General features: G+C 39.3%; 1 protein-coding gene across 1 annotated transcript; it reads left to right on the forward strand.

The window, feature by feature from the left end:
* Positions 1-2984: 2984 nt before the first annotated feature.
* On the forward strand, positions 2985-4469 carry LOC110912268 (putative ribosome biogenesis protein C8F11.04). Its single transcript, XM_022156953.2, has one exon. The coding sequence runs from the start codon at positions 3064-3066 to the stop codon at positions 4306-4308; it is 1245 nt and encodes a 414-aa protein (XP_022012645.1). The 5' UTR covers positions 2985-3063; the 3' UTR covers positions 4309-4469.
* Positions 4470-23723: the final 19254 nt, after the last annotated feature.

Below are 23723 nucleotides of genomic sequence, written 5' to 3' on the forward strand. Positions count from 1 at the left end.
GTTGTAGCAGGCTTAACATCATTTTCTCATTCTTATACTTCTTTTTGTCATCGGCACTCATGTCTTTGATCGCAACTTCCTCATCATCGTCGTTCTTTGGTCTAACATACTTCGTTTCCACACATTCCCAAGCATCCAAGTAATTCGCTTGTACCCAATTTTCAAACCGTTCTTGCCATCCTTTATATTCCTCGATATTTGTTAGTTTGGGCGGTTTTTGCATTGTTCCCGTTTTGTTTTCCAACATCGTGTTTTGAACAATACTCATTGGGGTAACTGGTGTAGCGAATGCGTTGTAGAATTCTTCGTCCATTTTAGATTTTAAAAATTTTCTTTAACAGCCTTAAAAGCGAACCAGATTGTTTGAAATGTTCACAAAAGTGGATCTCTGATGTGACAGAAAATGGAACCAGAGTTGTTCAAATAAGCGAATCAGCTAATGTCCAAATGAGCGGAACAGTGTCGTTCAAACGAGCGGACCTAATTAATGTTTAACCAAGCGGACCTACTTAATGTTCAACCGAGCGAACCTACTTGGTCAAATGAGCGGAACTTCTTGAATTTTTGTAACAATGAGTGGACCTAACACGTAATTTGGAGCGGACCTATACAAAACATGTCCCTAAAAGCGGACCTCTAGAGCGAACCCTCAACAATCAAGTCCCTATGAGCGGACCTCTAGAGCGGAACTACAACAAAACTGCTCTTATAAGCGGACCTAAAAAGCGAACCTCTATAATGCCATAAAAGCGGAACCTATTCACGAGCAATTTTAGGTCATTTTAATCCGAATTTTAACATCAAACTTTCCAGGGTTTGTCTATATCCTATTACGCACAATCCGTGAGATTTTGAGCTGATTTTGACCGGTGAAACTTTCTGAACTGAAAGAAAAAAGTGTAGAAGTGAGAAAACTTGATGAATTCCAGCTATTTTCTGCAGAGCTCCTCCTCCTGATGCTCTGATACCACTTGTAGGATCGTGTTTCGACCCGACTGAGTCATTCAGAGGAGTTTTCGTCAATTACAGGTGCGGAAAACAAGTAATCAACGTAGAAATAGCTTGCAAATCACTTTAAACACCTTTCTGTATTGATTTATAACAGTTTACATCCAAATCTCGATCCGGCAGCACTTCGGTACGAGTTACAAGGTCTGGTCTATGTGGTTCGCTTATGTGCACCTATTTATAGGGCATAGAGATCCACTCCAACATACATGTACGAATAAGCGGACCTCCTAGATGACATAAAAGCGGACCTAATCATGTGACAAATAAGCGAACCTCCCTATGTCACTATAAGCGAACCTATCTAGTTAAGACCCTATGAGCGAACCTATCTCTTAACACACATACAATATCCTATTTTCTCATAAAATGTGCCCTGATCTAACACTCTAAGACTAAGACTCGATCCAAGACGAAGTCGACAGATGTAGTGCACCAACAATCCCAATTCAAAAGCTTAAATGACTTCAAAGTTTATTAGAAAAAAAAAACTAAACTATGGTGGATTTGAAAGATTATGTAACTTCAAAGTTTGTTTAATCTCAATTCAAAAGCTTAAATAACTGAGAGTTTTAAATGTCTCGGGTTCAATCCCGATTAGTGGCATTCTTTTTTCCTGGAATGGTCCCGTTTTGACGCCTTCGTGCGGATAGTGGAATGTCACTTGCCATGGTAATAACCCCTTTAGGCCTAGCCAGCAAGTTTAATGAAACGGGTTCCCCGGGCGGCATGGACCTAATTCTAGATGTAGAGGCAAGTGCTCTCTATACGCGGTCTAAAAAGTATAACTTTATAGAATACACCAGAAGTCCAGAACTATTATATTACGTAAATAGGTTTAAAGATCATATAAAATTTTTATTACCAAAGACTAATACATTTGAAAACAAAAAAATCAACTAAAAATGTAACTTGATAAAATATACCAGAACTATTATATTAAGTAAATAAATTTAAAGACCATATAAATTTTTTATTACCTTTGAGACTCGAAAGGCATTTGAAAACCAAAAAATCAAACTTTTGTTTTCTTATTCAGAAAAATCCTTCTTTAGTTGAGGTATTCGGTAATAGGGATGATAATAGGTTGGGTATGGGACGGTATGGCTAACCTATACCCATACCCGGTTGTAAAACTATGTCCCATACCTGATCCAAAACTCGTCAGGTATACATCGGGTAATTACCCGTCGTATAGGTTATACCTATACCCATTAATGTTTTAAAAAAATATATCCGTTAGAGACTTTCAAGTATATTTTTTCCCTCTTCAATAATTCTGTGTTCTTAAAATCTAAAACAAATATAAGTATAATAAATTACATACATATCATTATCACCATATAATATTTGACACATTCCAAATACCTAACCATCATGATAATATATATTTCAGTTGATAATTCCGTATTCATAACATACAAATATATATAAGATCATCAATATATGTATCTCAAAAGAATTTTTTTTTTTCAAATAACCAGGCTATTAGAATGAAACATTCCTAAACAAGGGTTAACGAGAAATAAAAATAGATACATATTTTATTTAATATATGTTCTGGGTAAACGGGTATACAGCTTCGGGTAATAGGGTCAAGTATCACCTAATCCCGTACACGTCTCATACCTGCAAAATATTTTTTTTTCCAATCTCATACTCATCGGGTAGCGGGTATACCCGTTCCAAACGTTTTGGGTTTTGGGTATGCTGGCCGGGCTCGGGTATTTTTGTTATCCGTGTTCCGTAATATCTTTATGTGTAAATAGAATTTTAAGTTATAAAATCTAACTAACTTTTTTAATACAAGACTTCTTAACTTTCTTTAGACATGTTATTATATAAATTAAGTTATAATTTTTTAATAAATTAAGTTATTATATATAACTTTAGTTCGATTAGATACACATGTATAGTACAGGGACGATTTCTGTAAGTTTGGTTTTACAAAAAAAAAACCATATATCGCTAGGTCAAGGGCTCAGCTCCTGTTAAACCTTCACTTCTCTGTATCATCTTCTACGCCTCTAAAACCCTAACCCTAATCCTCCATCAATGGCGGCGATACCACCATCCATCGACGCCGCCGCCACCACCGCCGTGGACGCCTTACTCAAATGGAAGACCAAACAATCCGATTCCCAAAACCCCCAATTACTCCCCCAAGACGATTTCATCTATCTCAATCTCACCCTCAAAAAAATCCCACAAAAAGGCTCAATCAACGGCCCCAGAGCAAACCCTAACAAAATCCCTCTTCCTCACCCCATCGTTTCAACAAATTTTTCCGAAATCTGCTTAATAATTGATGACAGACCTACTTCGAAGCTGACGTCAGCAATCGCGAAGAAGAAGATTAAAGAAGAAGGTATTTCTGTTACTAAAGTGTTGAAATTGTCTAAGTTGAGAACAGATTATAAGCCGTTTGAAGCGAAACGAAAGTTGTGTGATTCGTATGATATGTTCTTTGCTGACAAAAGGGTGGTTACTTTGTTGCCTAAGTTGTTAGGGAAGTGGTTTTTTAAGAAAAAGAAGTTGCCTTTAGGGGTTGATTTGAGTCATAAGAATTGGAAAGAGCAGATTGAGAGAGGGTGTGGGTCTGGGTTGTTGTGGTTTGGTACGGGGACGTGTAGCGTGGTTCGGGTTGCGAAGGTTTCGATGGAAAGAGATGAGATTGTGGAGAATGTGAAGGCTGCGATTGCGGGTGCTATCGGGTTTGTGGGGAAGAAGTTGGGGGGTGTTAGGTCTTTGCATTTGAAGTTGGCGGATTCGGTTGCGTTGCCGGTTTATCAGTCGTTACCCGATGTTAAGTTGAGGATCGAGGGGGTTCGGGTTGAACGTTTAGAGGGAGTTGAAGAAGTCGAGAAAGACGGTGAAAAGAAGAAGAAGAAGTCGTCGAAAAAGGGTAGGATTCATGAAATGGATCTTGATGTAAATGAAGTTGACGAGCCTGAAGTCGAAAACGAAAACGACGAAAATGTTGATGATGGTTTGGATGGTGGTTTGGGTAAGAAGAAAAGGAAAGGGGATGGGATTGAGGTGGGAAAGAAGACGAAGAAGAAGTCGAAGAAGGGGAAGGGTGTTGAAGTTGAGGTTAGTCGTGACTCGGATGATGAAGTTGTGGAGGAAGTGAAGCCGGCGAAAAAGAGTGTGAAAGAGAAGAAGAGGAAGGGGGATGTGATGGAAGAAAGTGATGTTAGCGCCAAATCTAGCGATAAAATAGCCAAGGAAAAGGGGAAGAAAGTAGACGATTCTGGGAAGAAGGAGAAGAAGAAAGGAAGGTCAGTGTCTAGAGTTTAAAGTGTCTGTTTTGATGATGATATATCATAGAGAATTCGATTAATAGCTTTGAGTTCTGCATTTTTGTTATGTTAAGTTAATTTTGGATTATGGTATCAATGCAATATTTTGTTAAGTTATTAGTTTGCGAGTTTGCAGTGAACTTTGCAAGATTCTTGTTGTGAGTTTTTCTTGATTTAAGTAACTTTGTTCGAAAACTATTGCTTTCTTGTCAAGATCGATAGAAACCGTATTGATGAATGTTGTTTGAAAAGCATGCTGCTTTCTTGATAATTTCGAATGAAAACCGTATTGTGGTTTCTAAATGGTTGCTGAGGTTTTTTTTTTTTTGATAAAGGGCATCGCCTGGCAAACTATATAAAACACAACGAAAAAATTACACCATCAAAGGGGCATTCCCCCGTATCATCCCCAAAACATGCTTTGGGGACCAAAAATAAGAAACCATACAGCCCTGTCTCGGGTTACAAAAGAACCTAACACTACAAGTATCAATGCTAACAATACGACACAGCCATATTTGATAACAAAAGTTACATGTACGCCTAATAATATAGCGTGATCCATTCCATGGAGACTTGATTTTCCATATATCAGAGTTGACACAACGCCCTTTTGTGGATCCAAAAATCAGCTGCTTGGAGAATACCATAGAATCATAAGGCCTGATTATCAGCCAGGCCCACCAGTACGACATATACCCTCTTTGGGCCTTCGAAACGTGTAGACTAGCAACCCAAAGCTGAATAGTCCACCAGCAACTATTAAGCCTTTGGTATACACAGCTTGTACCCCGAAATAAATCTGAACCGTCTGATTAGAGGCCCGATACTGCAGCAGCCAGCTCATCCGAGAATAACCCACCGGCCCACCTGGAAACCCAACTCTAAGAGATTAGTAGCAAACCAGCATACCACATCCGAGGATAACAAATCCGGTGATCCAATATGGAAACACCGGGAGAGCACCAGCAGAGCCGTAACCATAATATGGGGGCGAGACTCGGAAATGGAGCACAGAGGCCACAGACCTGGAATAAGAGAACCTGAATAAAAAGACAGACAACATTGCAGCCTGAACATTTGACTCTGCAGTTCCTCATTATACCATAAGCCGTTTTTACCATAATACCCCTGCAGCTGTTGATTAAATTCTGCATTATAACACTTTGCCACGGATGCCTGATTCGGTATATTTTCCAACTATGATGTTTCCAGCTCTCGTAGGGCCATGATTTGCCATATAAATACAGCCTGTTCCAACCCTTCTCAGCAGAGAACACCAGTGCCAGGAGATCCCGAGGCAGGCAGCAGCCCAAGTGATCAGACGAAGCTGATAAAACCCATACTTTGACCACCTATGTATGCAGTTTGTATGATCCGTTATCATGCGAAACCTGTACCCATAACTCGAAGCTTGGTCATATATGCAACGCAGCCTCCTCATACACTGGAGATTCCAGCACTTGACACTCCCAGACAGCAAGAAAACAGAAACCGCAGATTTATTCTATCGCACTTCCAGACATAATCCAGCACAAACATCAAAAACAATATAAAACCGTATTGTGGTTTCTAAAAGGTTGCCGAGTTTTCTTGGTTCTCCAAGACTCGTAAGTTTGATTCATTTTTTGTTTATTATGAAACGGAGTTGTTTATTCTTTTGCTGGGAGAGTTTGAATACACTAGTTTTCTTATTTTTGAGCTTTAAGGGTCTGTAGCAGCAAATGCTACTGTTATGCTCTGTGGATGATTTATGGCAAGGGTATTTTGGGAATTTTGAAGAGACTAGGATCAATCAACAGACTGTTAGGATGATAGTATGTGCAATCTTATAAAATTGACCATGGACAGTCCTTTTCGTTTAAGCTACTAAAACAGTTCCACCCCGTGGATGATAGTATCCTACACCGAATGATGGATGTTCTTTTTGTTCCCCCTGCTCGTGTAAATGTGGATTCGTTAGTTAATTCATGATGGGATTATCAATCCTAATTTTAAAAACCGGTTCAAGGTAATAACAAAGAAGTGTATCTTCAACAGAGGACGGACAGTCTGGTGATACATATAATGTAAACGGAATATTCGATTTGGGAATATGTATCCGATGAGTGTTCGATTTTTCGATAATGGTGTTACGAGAACATTAGATATGGTGCTATTTTTTTTTTTTTTTAGTTTTTACTGGTGATGTGGATTCTGGTTGTAAGTTTAATCTTGTTTCAACTCTTGTCGTATTGTAATAGCTGAATTTGTATATTAATAAAATCTCTTATTGTTTATGGATGCGCAGCATGACTTATGTTATATTGTAACAACTATATTTATTATATTGTCTGAACAAAAAAAATTTTACGTTAATAATAAAAACAGAACAACTAAATCAAAGCTTTGTTTGGTGGTCTTTCACTAGTAGAAGTCCTTATTGGCTGTTTGATCGCTAATGGTCTTTGAGGGTTCTTGTTTTCGTCATCTGTTGTTTGTAATAAGCCTTGTTGTTGTTTCGCATAGAGAAGATCATGATTCTTGCCATGGTATTGCTCTTTGTGTGGACGGCACATATTGCAGCCTACCTTCCTTAAGGGATTGTGATCTGCATAGTGCTTTTATTGGTTCAACAGCCCCGACATCCCATATGTCAACATTGTCCGGTCCAAAGCGTTTAGTGAATATTCTTATGGCTGTATGGAATATCTTCTGGTCGTTTTTCTGTTGTCAGTTTAAGGTGTGCCTTTATTTTGGCGAATAGTGTGTCGGGTTTAGGTTTGAGTCCTCTAGTTTGTATTTGGGTCCCTTAGAACCTTATATATACCCTTGTGTCTTCGAAGGCAACCATACTATATAATATTACTGGTTGACTTTGGGTCCGAATGTGGGACCCGCAGGGGAGATCTAACGGTGTAAACATAGTCTGCTTTTGATCTGACGGATAGGATTTTTTTGGGCACAGTTACGATAAGGCTCACACTGTTACGATAAGCCTTACACTGTTACGTTAGCCCACCAGTTCACTTTACAATAAGCTTTAACTCAACAGTATTCACTGTTACCGTAAGCCTTACACTTTTACGATAACCGTTATGACAACAATATTCACTGTTACAATAAGCCTTACACTGTTACTATAGGCGTTAAAGTAACAGTATTCACTGTTACGATAAGCTTTAACTACACAGTAATCACTGTTAAGTTAAGCCTTACACTGTTCCGATAAACCTTATGGTAACCGTAACCACTGCTACGATAAGCCTTAGGTGTGTAGTTGAAATGGAATATTCCCGACAGGACACTGTTCTCTTAAGCCTTACACTGTTGCGATAAGGCTTAAGGCTTTCTATAATCAATCAGATTAGTTATAGTTTATTGTGTATTGTTTTCTCTAATTGTAGAGAGTCGTCTCTGTCTTGTAATTATGGTTGAGGGACGTTTTAAGAAAAATTATATGAACAGGCCGCGTTTTGTAATTAATAAAAATAAAAATTATAATTCTTATGGGAAAAAAAGGCTGCATTTTATAGTTCTCATGCAGTTGTTTCGAAAGTGCGTCGTTCCATCATATACAATGATAAGATTTTGCAGGTTCAGGAGACTGTACAACTTGTAACCAATTATGCAAAGAATACGGTGTCGACGTATGTTAGTATGCCGATGCTTGGTATTGGTCCAGGTTCTCGCTCTAATGATCGTATTCGGCTAATAAGCCTCAATTTGGGTGGTCATTTTGAAGTCGTTGAGAGTGTTAGCGATGGTATGTCTATACCGATGGATGCACCTGATCAAGGGCCCTCGAAGCTTTAACACTGAAAACACGATGACATAAAATGATGACGAGTGAAAAAGAAATTATAAATATGATTTAAACCAATATTAAATTAAAAAAAATGTTTATCTTTTTAAGAAGAAGATCAAAGGCAATACGATACCACTGAGCCATTTTTTGTTAACATAATGACACCGGGCCCTTATTGCAGCCCATGCTACTGAATCAGCTTCTTTATTTTTAGTGCCAACAATTAAGAATTGTTTTCTCCTACTTGCTGCATCAAAAACCAAATCACAAGCTTCTGATAAAAAACAAGCGTGAACAATAACAGGGCCTGGTATTTTTTTGGATGATGAACTGCGAGTTAGATTTTATTATTAACTAGGGGTATTCGAGCGTTCGCGCGTTGCGCGACATTCGGTGTTGTTTTCACTTGGTTATGGCAGCGAGATTTGGTTATGTCGATAACTGAATATCATTAAGTTATCACGCTGCTGTTAACAAACGCAGCCATCAAAAAATTGTATGTTCAGGCATTAATTACGTTGCTTGTGTATGCAGCGTGTAGTTAGCAGGCAGTAAGCATCATCTGTACAAAAGGAACTAGCTATTGACCGCCATCCCACCCGTCGTTCTTGTATGTTCACGACGACCAAAATGAGTCTTCTTTAACAGTACAAGAGCTCAAGTACTATCTAACAGCCAACAAGTTTACTATTGCTGGGGAAAAAAAAGATAAGTAGGATCTTAACCCACATTTCTTGAAAGTTTTAGAAAACGACAGTGACATGAAGCGCATAAAGCATAGTGAAAAAATAACAGCCCCTAATACAATGCCGCGCGCACTCCAAAATAACAAGCCAAGATTGTAAGACTACAAGGTATGGTGATGGACCATCCTTGGAGGATGATCCGCCACGTAGGCGACACGTCATAGTCCTCCCAAGGATGGATCATCCTCCAAAACTAGGGGGCATGGGAGGATGGTCCTAGTCATAGTCTTCCACCACTTTTATGTTTTTTTTTTTTAATCTTCTACTTTTTTTTTAACATTTAACAAATAAACTAACAAAATATTTTCATTAATATTAAAAAACATTACATAAACTTAAAAAAATAAATTAAACTTAAAAAAAATAAATTAAAAAAAAACATAAACTTAAAAAATAAAGTTAAAAAAAACTTAAAAATATCCTAATATATTAAAATAATCTACTAGTCTTCGTCTTCCATGTCGTGGCCGAGTTCGTTGGGAGCGTTGTTCCAAATGTACTCCACCAAGTCCGCTTGTAGGTTGTGATGTGTGTACTCGTTACGTAGAGCGAAGGCGTTCAAATCTTGTTGTTCCTCACTAACTGGAACAGAATTTCCAGTAGACGCGTTTTCGTCGTACTCGCATATCGCTCTCCCTTCGTCTTCAATGATCATGTTATGAAGGATGATACAAGCGTACATAATGTGTCGTAACCTCCTTGGTGTTTGCGAACGTGCTGGATGTGAAATGATGTGCCATTTTTTTGTAGAACACCAAAAGCCCGTTCAATATCTTTTCTTGCGTCCTCTTGAAACTTTGCAAACTTTTTTCTTTTGTCGTCAGTCGGGTGCGGGATAGTTTTAACGATTGTCGAGTACGTTGGGTAAATCCCATCGGCTAGGTAGTAACCTCGCCTGTACTCCACCCCTGAAACCGTAAAGCTTCTGTCTGGACCTGTACCCGCCACTACATCATCAAAAATCTGTGACTGGTATATGATGTTAAGGTCATTGAGCGAACCAGGTAGACCAAAAAAAGCATACCATATCCAGAGATCCTGTGACGCAACAGCCTCTAGAATGATAGTCGGATGTCCCTGATCTCCCCTAGTATACTAACCTTGCCATGCAACTGGGCAGTTCTGCCACTGCCAGTGCATGCAATCAATGCTCCCGAGCATTCCTGGGAAACCATGTCTCTGTTCGTGTGCTTGATATAATTTTTGAACGTCGTTTGCGTTCGGTTTCCGCAGGTATCGCTTGCTATACAATTTGACAACCCATTGGCAAAACTTGTGCAAACATCGACGTGCGGTTCTTTCAGACATCCTAATGTACTCGTCTAATGCATCGGGTGCGTAAGCGTACGCAAGTTGGCGAATGGCCGACGTACATTTTTGTAAATTACTGAAACCCCTTTGCCCCTTAGCGTCGTTTCGCAATGTAAAAAACGGATCAGACTGGGCCATGTCGCCTTGTAACACCCCGTGTTTTCCAAAAAGTCAGAGTCAAAGTCAAGGGTTGACTGTTATTGGAATTAAAGATTAATAAAGATTAATTTCATTTTAGTTTCATTTTTTGATTTTCATATTATTTGGAGTAAGTGTTGTATAATCAAACTAATCGACCGATAATCGAACTGTGAATCAACGACCGACTGTGAATGATAGGAAGTAACAATGCAATAAAGCTAGTCAATCAATAATCAAGCTAATCAAATCAATCATCAAACTCTAGTGTGGGGATTTTAGTACTTTTTATACGTGTGTGTGTGCCTTATGTGTTACTTGTGCATGTTTACTTTTGTGTTAAAGTGTGTGGTGAATTAATCAAATCAATCAAGACTCAAAGGTGAATCAAACTCAATGGAAATCGAACCCGAAATGGTTGTAAGGATGCTCGTATGTTAGATATAGTAGTTGAGACTAAAAGTAATTTGATTAGGAATTCTATCATTCTCAAATCATCGTTCATCGAAGTCGAAATATCAAAAATCGTCGCGAAACACTCAAAACCAGGCAAGCCGATCGAACAGGGCAACCTGATCGAACAGGCTAGCCGATCGAACAGGGCAACCTGATCGAACAGGCTAGCCGATCGAACAGGCTGTTCGATCGGGCAGCTGCTCGATCAGGGATGCTGTTCGATCAGCTGACCCTTTCCTCTTTTGGAAGCCTATAAATAGGGCTGTCCTTGTCAAACTTTCCACTTTTGGAAAAGCTCTGACCGACCAGCCTCTTCTTCTCACTAAATCTCAGATTTCTCTCAAACCAGTAAGTATTTCGTTCTAATCCTTGTACGTTTTTGTTCATTAATCGATTCTCCATCTTTCTATCTTTCAAAATCTGAATTTCATCCATGAAATCACCAAGATCTAGGTGTTCTTGAGTGATGTCATCATGTGTTCTTCAAGAACACTAAGTTTTGGCATCATTCCACCATGAATAACTTAGATCTAACCGATTTCCACATAAATAACCTAAAATCTTCCAAAGATCTTAACATTTCACGGTGCAAAAGGATTGGAAGATGGGTTTTCATCTATCTTTCAACTCTTTTACACTCAAAAAGGTGAAAACGAGACTTGAACCGATTTACAAATCAATCTAAACAAACACATGGTTCAAGGTTCGGGTTCTACCGAGAGATATACCGATTTCGGGTTAAACGTTAAACTTAAGTTCCAAACCGCCTCTGGCCGAGCTTGGGTGATTCCTGCTCGAGTCAGTAGACTAAGTAGGGACTTCAGCTTCGTGGTTCAACTCGTAGTCAAAATATCTCTAAAACATCAACAATTAACGGGAATAACCAAGTGTTAAGTGATAGGTTAACCGAATCGAGAAGCTGGCCGAACGGCTAGGCTGTTCGATCGAACAGCCCAACCGAACGACTATGCCAGCCGATCGACTAGGCTAACCGATCGACTAGCACTTAGTCCCACAAACTCATGAAGTGTAATATTGACAGAGTTCTATTCGATCGACTACGCCACTCGATTGTAATCATTACTACTCGAATCATGAGATACTACACTTCAACACTTAGGCTTTTTCGAAACATTGGAATGTCACCCGATCGAGCATGCCAACCGATCGAGTGACATATTTGAAAACAATGAAGTGCTAGCCGATCGGTTGGGCTAACCGATCGAACAGCTGTTCGATCGGCCGACCTGAAAGGTAGTACAAACCATCATACACAAACACATCCTTCTCATCAAGGAAGAAACAATCCACTTGAAAGAACCAGCCGATCGAGCCAGCCGGCCGATCGAATGGATGTTCGAACGGACTTTCAAACCAATCGAACAGCCCACTCGATCGAACTGCTGTCCGATCGAATGGCCTACTCGATCCAAGTACATTGTTTACTTTTCCGCGTTACTCATCGTTGCGTTATCGAACTATTCAGGCTAACCTATTCTCAGTGCTCCTTTCAATCCACATCAATCACTGTGAGTATACTCGATCCCTTTTTGCTTTCAGCACTTTTGGGTGTTACATACGTAATCTATCAAATTCACAAACAACACAAACTATTTGAACGCTAACCTACTTGCATGTATTACTTGTCTAAATGATTGCTGTTTATTATGTTTACACGTGGAGTGCTATCTACCTGCTTTAGCAACATAGTACTATAGTTTGGACTCAGCACCCGTTCACACGGGGGTTGCTAAGGACAATTACTTGCATGGATTACAGTGGTAATCATGTATTGCGAACTGTCTCGGACAGTCAACTTGAAGTCGTTGGTATCGATGGTCCCATGTTGATAATTTACATGCATCGTTTGCCCTTGTGTACGTGCTTGGTTATGCGTAAACTTTCGAACTTTATATGCTATATCAAACTTGTGTACTCACCTTTACATTATATGTATTGACTTTTATTTTAACGTATGTGACAGGTGTTTAAGCTACTAGCGTGCTAGGGAAGCGAGGCAATAATAAGCTTCTAGGAGCCTGTGACCTTAGGACAGTGTCCATATACCTGCTCCAGGGCCATAATTATCTGTAGATCTTGTACTGGCACCTGTAGTCAGTAAGATCTACCGTTAGCTGTCTAGAAGTCTTAAAACAATATTTAATTCGGTCTGTAATAATTAAGAATTTGAGTTGTCGGAACAGTTCCCATATTGTTTAGTTGATTTCTATGATAACTTGTTATTGTTTGGGACACGGTATGGGACGTGTTATATAACTGAATTGTATGATAGTTGTTGTGGAAACTTCTGAACAATCTGTTTCGCTCAGTGCCGCGCCCCGATGATTCCGCCATCGGTTGGGGTGTGACAGATTGGTATCAGAGCCATAAACTATAGGGAATTAGGTTAGACACGATCTAGTCCGGATCGCTGTCTTAGAGACCTAGACTATAGTTAGGAACCAAGAGACCAAGTTTATGTGCTTATCTTATGTTGTTTCCTTCTATTCTATCATTACATCCGAACTCCGAGCCAAATTTTGTAATTTGGACGGGATTAGGAGTGAAACCCGCAAATTCCTGCCTAAATTACAAATTTTTGCCAATTACTTTGTGCAAATTTCTATCAACAAACGGGGGAGAATTATACCAAATTAGGGCGGAAACCCGTAATTTGATGAAAACTTTCCTCTAAAATTTTCTTAAAACAAGGAAGAAATTGCTGAGCTAGGGGTGAAACCCTAACCTTGGCAGTTATTCCAACTTTATTTTAATCTCGCCAAGGCAATTGACGGACTCCAACGACCTGAACTCACGAGTATGGCCTAGAATGCGCATGCATAATGCCCAAGAATCGAGGCAGAAACATGTCCCCTAGAGTCGAAAGTGACGACAAGTCAACTGTGAATAGTTAAATTGCCATGGTTAGTCAAAGTCTAGTAGCCGCAGACAATCCATTTCCCGATTTTGAGTGTTGCTTCGTTGATTTTATATGATTTACCTGTTTACGTGTTTTAAGATTCGTTGATTTCTCCATTTGTTATCAATCTGCGTGACTTTTGTTGCTATCCTATCTCGATTCAAACCCCTGTTGATGTGATCTAAACGAAACCAGTGTGCTATGCTACGCTACGCCATACTATGCTACTCGATGTGTTGTATGTGACCGCTATATTCAAAACTTAGAGGCTGTTAGGAAACTAAGTGTGCTACTGCGTACTGTTAGGAGGAATTACGTGACATTAATTGCCTCTGTGATAAAAGTGCGTACGTGTTTAGGAGATTAAGTGCTCTATTTGCTTAATTGTTTATGTGCTCTAATTGCTTCTGTGCTTATGTGCCTCTATGATTATGTGATTATATGTTTATATGTGTTACGTGACGTGAGATGCGACGTGATTCTAAGCTTTAGTAAACTAAGACGAGTGAGATTCGAATTCGTTGTGTTGAGCCCTATGGCGATGTCTATTGCAGACCATGTCGTCATCATCAAGAACTCGCCAAAACCTTACCCGTCAGGAAAAGAGAGACCGACGTCTCGCCAAGCTCATCTCAAGGTCTGTAGCGAAAGCTGTCAGTGAGGTGTACGAAAACACCAGCAAGTCGTCGGAAGAATCCCGAACCCTCACTGAACCCAACAAAGCTCCGTTCAGTTTCAAGCAATTTAAGGCATGTGGACCGAAGGAGTTCACCGGTGAAGAGGGCCCTACAGGCTTATTTCATTGGTTTGACTCTGTGGAAGTTACCCTTCGTCAAAGCGGATGCCCGGATCATCTTCGAACTCTCAATGCTACCGGTGTCTTCCAGTCACGGGCATTGGACTGGTGGACAGCCGAAAGGAACAAGCGCGGGAACAACGCTGCCTACGAGCTGACGTGGGAGGAACTGAAGGCTATCATGCTGGACGAGTTCTGTCCTCCCCACGAACGCCAAAAGTTGGAGGATGAGTTCTGGACCATCAAGCAGAAGGAGGGCGACAACGCTGGTCTCACCGCCCGTTTCAAGCAACTGAGCATTATCTGTCCAGACCAGGTCAAAACTCCCGAGATGACCATCAAGAAATACATCCGTGCTCTTCCGGATTGTGTTGCAGATTATGTGTTCGCCGCCAAACCCGCATCAATCGAGGAAACCTACCTACTCGCTGCCGAGATTAACGACAAGCGAGTTAAGGCTGGTGGCCTGGGATGAAAAGGGATATTGCTCTATATGTTGGTAGCTGTTTAACTTGTGCAAGAGTCAAGGCTGAACACCAAAGACCTTCAGGCTTACTCGAACAACCGCCGATACCCGTATGGAAGTGGGAAAGCATAGCTATGGATTTCATAACTAAGCTTCCGACCACGCCATCAGGTCACGACAGTATTTGGGTTATAGTCGACCGTCTAACCAAATCAGCCCACTTTCTGCCAATACGAGAAGACTATAAGGTGGCCAAGCTAGCCCAAATCTACACCGACGAGATCATTAAGAATCATGGTACGCCTCGAGACATCATTTCTGATCGCGATGCTCGGTTTACATCGAGACTGTGGGAAACTTTTCAAGCAGCTCTTGGTACGACGCTGAATTTGAGTACCGCATTCCACCCGCAAACCGACGGGCAGACTGAAAGAACGATTCGTACTATTGAAGACATGCTCCGTGCGTGTGTTATCGATTTTGGTGGTAGTTGGAGCAAACACCTACCGTTGGTCGAATTTTCGTACAATAATAGCTATCACTCCAGCATCGAAATGGCACCTTTCGAAGCCTTGTATGGTAGGAGATGTCGCTCGCCTATTGTATGGCACGAGGTCGGTCATTCACAATTGACTGGGCCCGAGATTCTGCAAGAAACGACTGACAAGATCCACCAGATAAGGGAAAATTTGGCAAAGGCCCGGGACAGACAAAAGATGTACGCCGATAAACGACGCAGGCCCCGCGAATTTGCAGTTGGCGACTACGTGCTCCTAAAGGTATCACCTTGGAAGGGAGTAGTCCGATTCGGCAAAAGAGGGAAACTTGCGCCTCGATTTGTTGGACCTTTTAAGATTCTGGAAAGGATCGGTAAGGTTGCCTACAAACTCGAATTACCGGAGGAACTCAGCAATGTCCACCCGACTTTCCATATTTCGAACCTTCGAAAATGCGTAGCCGACCACGACGCAATAATACCACTCGACGATCTTCAGGTCAATGAGACGCTACATTTCGTGGAAAAGCCTGTCGAAATCATGGACCGACAGACCAAGCAACTCAGACGCTCTCGTATCCCTATTGTAAAAGTACGATGGGAAGGCAAACGAGGCGCGGAGTTCACTTGGGAACTCGAAGGTGACATGAAGGCCAAGTACCCGCAGTTGTTCAGATAGATCTGAAGCATCAAATTGGTAAAATCACACGGCGATGTACGGTTCTCGGCCTAATTTCGGGACGAAATTCCCTAAAGGAGGGGAGACTGTAACACCCCGTGTTTTCCAAAAAGTCAGAGTCAAAGTCAAGGGTTGACTGTTATTGGAATTAAAGATTAATAAAGATTAATTTCATTTTAGTTTCATTTTTTGATTTTCATATTATTTGGAGTAAGTGTTGTATAATCAAACTAATCGACCGATAATCGAACTGTGAATCAACGACCGACTGTGAATGATAGGAAGTAACAATGCAATAAAGCTAGTCAATCAATAATCAAGCTAATCAAATCAATCATCAAACTCTAGTGTGGGGATTTTAGTACTTTTTATACGTGTGTGTGTGCCTTATGTGTTACTTGTGCATGTTTACTTTTGTGTTAAAGTGTGTGGTGAATTAATCAAATCAATCAAGACTCAAAGGTGAATCAAACTCAATGGAAATCGAACCCGAAATGGTTGTAAGGATGCTCGTATGTTAGATATAGTAGTTGAGACTAAAAGTAATTTGATTAGGAATTCTATCATTCTCAAATCATCGTTCATCGAAGTCGAAATATCAAAAATCGTCGCGAAACACTCAAAACCAGGCAAGCCGATCGAACAGGGCAACCTGATCGAACAGGCTAGCCGATCGAACAGGGCAACCTGATCGAACAGGCTAGCCGATCGAACAGGCTGTTCGATCGGGCAGCTGCTCGATCAGGGATGCTGTTCGATCAGCTGACCCTTTCCTCTTTTGGAAGCCTATAAATAGGGCTGTCCTTGTCAAACTTTCCACTTTTGGAAAAGCTCTGACCGACCAGCCTCTTCTTCTCACTAAATCTCAGATTTCTCTCAAACCAGTAAGTATTTCGTTCTAATCCTTGTACGTTTTTGTTCATTAATCGATTCTCCATCTTTCTATCTTTCAAAATCTGAATTTCATCCATGAAATCACCAAGATCTAGGTGTTCTTGAGTGATGTCATCATGTGTTCTTCAAGAACACTAAGTTTTGGCATCATTCCACCATGAATAACTTAGATCTAACCGATTTCCACATAAATAACCTAAAATCTTCCAAAGATCTTAACATTTCACGGTGCAAAAGGATTGGAAGATGGGTTTTCATCTATCTTTCAACTCTTTTACACTCAAAAAGGTGAAAACGAGACTTGAACCGATTTACAAATCAATCTAAACAAACACATGGTTCAAGGTTCGGGTTCTACCGAGAGATATACCGATTTCGGGTTAAACGTTAAACTTAAGTTCCAAACCGCCTCTGGCCGAGCTTGGGTGATTCCTGCTCGAGTCAGTAGACTAAGTAGGGACTTCAGCTTCGTGGTTCAACTCGTAGTCAAAATATCTCTAAAACATCAACAATTAACGGGAATAACCAAGTGTTAAGTGATAGGTTAACCGAATCGAGAAGCTGGCCGAACGGCTAGGCTGTTCGATCGAACAGCCCAACCGAACGACTATGCCAGCCGATCGACTAGGCTAACCGATCGACTAGCACTTAGTCCCACAAACTCATGAAGTGTAATATTGACAGAGTTCTATTCGATCGACTACGCCACTCGATTGTAATCATTACTACTCGAATCATGAGATACTACACTTCAACACTTAGGCTTTTTCGAAACATTGGAATGTCACCCGATCGAGCATGCCAACCGATCGAGTGACATATTTGAAAACAATGAAGTGCTAGCCGATCGGTTGGGCTAACCGATCGAACAGCTGTTCGATCGGCCGACCTGAAAGGTAGTACAAACCATCATACACAAACACATCCTTCTCATCAAGGAAGAAACAATCCACTTGAAAGAACCAGCCGATCGAGCCAGCCGGCCGATCGAATGGATGTTCGAACGGACTTTCAAACCAATCGAACAGCCCACTCGATCGAACTGCTGTCCGATCGAATGGCCTACTCGATCCAAGTACATTGTTTACTTTTCCGCGTTACTCATCGTTGCGTTATCGAACTATTCAGGCTAACCTATTCTCAGTGCTCCTTTCAATCCACATCAATCACTGTGAGTATACTCGATCCCTTTTTGCTTTCAGCACTTTTGGGTGTTACATACGTAATCTATCAAATTCACAAACAACACAAACTATTTGAACGCTAACCTACTTGCATGTATTACTTGTCTAAATGATTGCTGTTTATTATGTTTACACGTGGAGTGCTATCTACCTGCTTTAGCAACATAGTACTATAGTTTGGACTCAGCACCCGTTCACACGGGGGTTGCTAAGGACAATTACTTGCATGGATTACAGTGGTAATCATGTATTGCGAACTGTCTCGGACAGTCAACTTGAAGTCGTTGGTATCGATGGTCCCATGTTGATAATTTACATGCATCGTTTGCCCTTGTGTACGTGCTTGGTTATGCGTAAACTTTCGAACTTTATATGCTATATCAAACTTGTGTACTCACCTTTACATTATATGTATTGACTTTTATTTTAACGTATGTGACAGGTGTTTAAGCTACTAGCGTGCTAGGGAAGCGAGGCAATAATAAGCTTCTAGGAGCCTGTGACCTTAGGACAGTGTCCATATACCTGCTCCAGGGCCATAATTATCTGTAGATCTTGTACTGGCACCTGTAGTCAGTAAGATCTACCGTTAGCTGTCTAGAAGTCTTAAAACAATATTTAATTCGGTCTGTAATAATTAAGAATTTGAGTTGTCGGAACAGTTCCCATATTGTTTAGTTGATTTCTATGATAACTTGTTATTGTTTGGGACACGGTATGGGACGTGTTATATAACTGAATTGTATGATAGTTGTTGTGGAAACTTCTGAACAATCTGTTTCGCTCAGTGCCGCGCCCCGATGATTCCGCCATCGGTTGGGGTGTGACACGCCTGCAATACGTAAAAACAGTGGACGACTCATGCGGAAACGACGTCGAAAAATCTCGGCTGGGTACACGGGTTCGTCGGCAAAATAATCGGCTACTAGTTTATCGTGGCCGGCTATAAATTTAGAACAAAACATAAATGAAATTAATTATAAAATACATTTTCAAATCTATATAAAACATAAGAAAAAAAAAGTAAAATACCTTCTTGGTCTCGGTTATATTTTGCTCGTCTAGTTAGCCGTTGGGACGACCCTTCATCAGCCGCCATGAACACCTGAGCCGCGTTCATAATCATGTTGTGCATAATAGCATCCTCTTCCGAAGATGATGAATACCACGCGGACGAAGACGATGAAGACATAGAAGAAATTGAAGAAATGGAAGAAATGGGTGAAGCCATGATAATTTTTTAGTGAGAGATGGGGTGGTAGCGGGTAAAAAATGGTACAAAATATATGAAGAGTTTTTATAAAAAGGGAAGAGTGGTAATAAAATGTGAGAGAGAATGGGTTGGTAGAGAGTGAAAAGTTATGAAAAAGGGGGTTAAATAGGTGAGTATTTATAAAAATGGAAGTGAAATGGGGTGTTTTTTGAATTATGACCGTTAGTTTTTAAATAATTAAAATTCTGAATTTAATTTTTTTTTTTTCAAACGGTCAAAACACATCGGTCCCCACACCTTTTTTGTCATTTAGCGCGCGTCCTAAACGTCGGAACTCGGACGTTGGCGACGGGACGGGACCCCGGGGGGGGGGGGGGGGGGGGGGCGGCACGGTGTGCCCTTCGGCGCCGGACCAAGACGTCCCGGGGACGGGTGCCATACCGAGTAGCCTAAAGATGCACACAAACATTTCGGATATTTACTGTTCACTACTTGTGTTGATGTTTTCAGCGTTGCCCTAAAGTAAAGCTTTTATTGAAAGTTCTGTTGGCATCCAACTTATTATTATTAAAAAGACAAAGAACATGAAAAAACAAACAGTCCGTAATACAATGCTGCGCGCACTCGAACGATTTGAACAGTAGCCGATGGTTTTCATTGGTAGAAGTGGGTGATTGTGGCTTTTCCAGAACTTGTTACCAAATGATTTAAATAAGTAATAAAATCAAGTAGCAAACACATTATACTTAATATTATCTGCAGCATTGTAATCTCTTTCTGTTCTGGTTGTATTTTGCCCAGCTACTTGCTGGTTTCCTATATTAATATATCATGGCTGCAAGTAAAAAAAAAAACTTAATATTAAAGATGGTAGCCGGCGTGAATAGTGCCGCCACCCTCTTTAATATTTAACATGTTCGTTAACGACCTAAAACACAAACGGGGTCTCAGTTGAGTGGCTGTGGTGTCTAGATGTTAACTGGTAGGCGTGGGTTAAACAGGTGAAGTTTAGAAACTTAATCCAAAATAAGACAAGTTGAAAGTCATTCAAATGTTATTCATGTAATATGAAGTTTTGAATCCTCTGCATCAGTTTATTTAAACAAGTTGGATATATTTTTGATATGGTAGTTTTTATAAGAGTAAATTAATGTTTTGGCCCTTGTGGTTTAACCAGTTTAACTCTTTCAGTTCAAAAAGGAATCTTTTAACATATCAAACCCTGATGTTGCATTCTATAACGGTTTTGGCCCCTGACACTAACTTTGTTATTTTTTTGCAATTAAGTGTAAGGGTAATTAGGTCATTATATACCTTAAGGGTTGTTTATGATAATTACAAAGCGCTTTTAATATTTAAGTGATTATTACTACAATTACTAAAGTTTTTTCTATTATTTCCTTATTTTCACGATTATTGTCTAACAAAATATGTTTCAAATATACAATTATGTATTTTCATTAACCGTTTGTTTTTATAAACGTCGTTTTAAAAATAATTCGTTTTTAAACCGTCTATCGCTTTTAAAATTGTTCATTTTTAAACCGTTTGTTTTTTAAAATCATTCTTTTTAAAGTCATTTGTCTTTTTAAATTTTTTTAACACTTCATTTTATACCATTCTTTTTAAAATAGTTTGTTTTTAAACATTTTTAAACAATTCCCATCTTGTAAGTGGTTCATTTTTAAAAATTTTACAAAACGACGTGTATAAAAAACAAAAGAAATGGAAGATTTGTAAAAAAAGATGAACCGTTCTAATAAGGAATATTGGATTTTAATAATCCCAACTATTCGCCGTTGGCCGCCAACAGTCCCAACTTCAAAAATAACCACTGGCAGTCCCAACTTTGACATTTTGGCCACCAATGGACCCTGACTAACAGAACCCTAACGTCGTTAGTCTCGGGTCGCCGAAAAACCGTTTTTGGCCAGAAACAAGGTTTCTAAAGGTCCAATCTAAAGGTTACAAAGAGATTTGGGAAAAAATGTTAAGTTTTCCGGCCAAAAAGTCGAGTTTTCCGGCCAAAAAGAAGTTTTCCGGCAGAAAGGAGTTTTCCGGCGATTTCAATAGTTAGGCTTTTACGAGAAAAAGTTTCCTAAAGGTCCGTAATAAGGTTACAAAGAGGTTTGGGATGAAAATGTTAAGTTTTCCGGCTAAAAAGTCGAGTTTTCCGGCCAAAAAGAAGTTTTCCGGCGACTTCAATAGTTAGGGCTTTTACTAGAAAAAAGGTTCCTAAAGGTCTGTAATAAGGTTATAAAGAGGTTTGGGACGAAAATGTTGAGTTTTCCGGCCAAAAACAAGTTTTCCGACAAAAAACGTTTTTCCAGCGACCGGAGACTAACGGCGTTAGAATTCTGTTAGTCAAGTTCCATTGGAGGCCAATATGTTAATAGTTGAGACTGTTGGCGGCCAACGACGAATAGTTGAGATTATTAAAATCCAATATTCCTTCTAATAAAAAGATTGCATAAGATTGTTTATTTTTCAAACTTTTTTTAGAATGATTTATCTTTTTTCAAATCCTCCATTTCTTTGAATCGTTTGTTTGTTCAAATTTTGTTTATTTTAAACCTTTCGCTTATTAAATTCGTGCATTTTATTAAAACCATACACTTTTTAACTTTTTTTTAAGGTTTTGTTTTTTTATGAACGTCGTTTTTTAAACCACTCGGTCGTTTAACGTCGTTTTTAAATTCCTTCGAGTTTTGAAATTGTTCATAAAGTTCTTTCTCCCTAACGGCTATAACTAAATTGAATACAAATTTTAAAAAAGAACGATTTCAAAAATGGTTCTAAAAGGAACGGTTTTAAAAGAAACGCTTTTAAAAATCAACGACTTTAAAACGAATTGTTTAAAAAGGTAAAAAAGTGATTTTAAAAAGAACGGTATAAAATGAACTTTTTAAAAACTTCAAAAAACCAAACGACTTAAAAAAGAACAATTTTAATAAACAAACGGTTTAAAAAGGAACAATTTAAAAACGATAGACGGTTTAAACAAAGGTTAAAAACAAATGAATTTAAAAAACAAAATTTAAAAACATCGTTTATAAAAAAACTAACGGTTAATGAAATACATATTTATTTGTATATTTAAAACGTACTTTGTTAAATAGTTGTGAAAATAACGAAATAAGAAAAAAAACTTGAGTAATTGCATTAATAATATCTTAAATATTAAAAGAACTTTGTGATTATCAAAAGCAACCCTTAAGGTATATAATGACCTAATTACCCTTACACTTAACTGCAAAAAAGTAACAAAGTTAGTGTTAGGGGTCAAAACCATTATAAAATGCAACCTTAGGGTCTGATATATAAGAAGATTTTTTTTAGGTTGAAAATGTTAACTTGGCTAAACTACAAGGGCTTAGACAATAATTTACTCTTTTTATAATTATATATATTATTATATTATATTTCTTAAAAGAAAGTTTGGCGGATCAACCTGGCCCAGCCCAACTGAACCCATCCAGCCTTGATGTCATAATACAATTACCCATGTTGATTAATTACCTTTTTTAACGACAAATTTAGATCACCAACTGTAGGACCGTTCTAAGACCCGAAAAGTCAGTCGAAGTAGTTCATTTTTACATACGAAGGCGGAATCAACGTAAGTAAAGTAACAACAGCTAATCCTTTCAATTCCTTGTGTTTATATTGCTTTCTGGTAAAATTTCAGCAGAGTTTCGGCACCGTAGCACACACATACGTCGTTACAAATGAAGAACCGCCCAAGCCTATATATAGAGATCTTGGGTCGCTTATGTGACATGTCATAAAAGCGATCCAGCACCTTTGTCACATAAGCGATCCAGGCTAGTGTCCTAAAAGCGGTCCAAGACTAAAACCATGACACAAAAGCGGTCCTAAGTCTATATTACACAATATTTACATTTTGACCCCTATAGACCAATCTTGACTTCAGACTTTTTGTAGACGCAGTCAACAGACATTCCGTGCATCAACAGACTCCCCCTTGGATGTTGACGTAGTCTTTTTAGCATCTTCAGATCCATAGTCTTCAGTCTTTGTATTTTCACCAACTTTGTCTATCATCTCAAACATTCTTCACAGGTTCCTGGACTGACTTCTAGCTTTATCTACAAGCTTCCCATTAGCTGTTGATCCAGACTCCCCCTCTCACTGACTCCCCCTCTCATTATGCTGGAATCTTGAGATGTCTGGTTCAAGCTTTTGCAATTAGCCTCCGTTAGGAAATATCGTCCAAACCTGTTACTCAACCAATAACATTACAATCTATCTTTTAAAACAATAAACACTAATACAATCAGTTTTAGAAATCCACTCAAGTTTTCAA

The sequence above is a fragment of the Helianthus annuus genome, chromosome 15 (assembly GCF_002127325.2).
Source record: "Helianthus annuus cultivar XRQ/B chromosome 15, HanXRQr2.0-SUNRISE, whole genome shotgun sequence".
Lineage (NCBI taxonomy): Eukaryota > Viridiplantae > Streptophyta > Magnoliopsida > Asterales > Asteraceae > Helianthus > Helianthus annuus.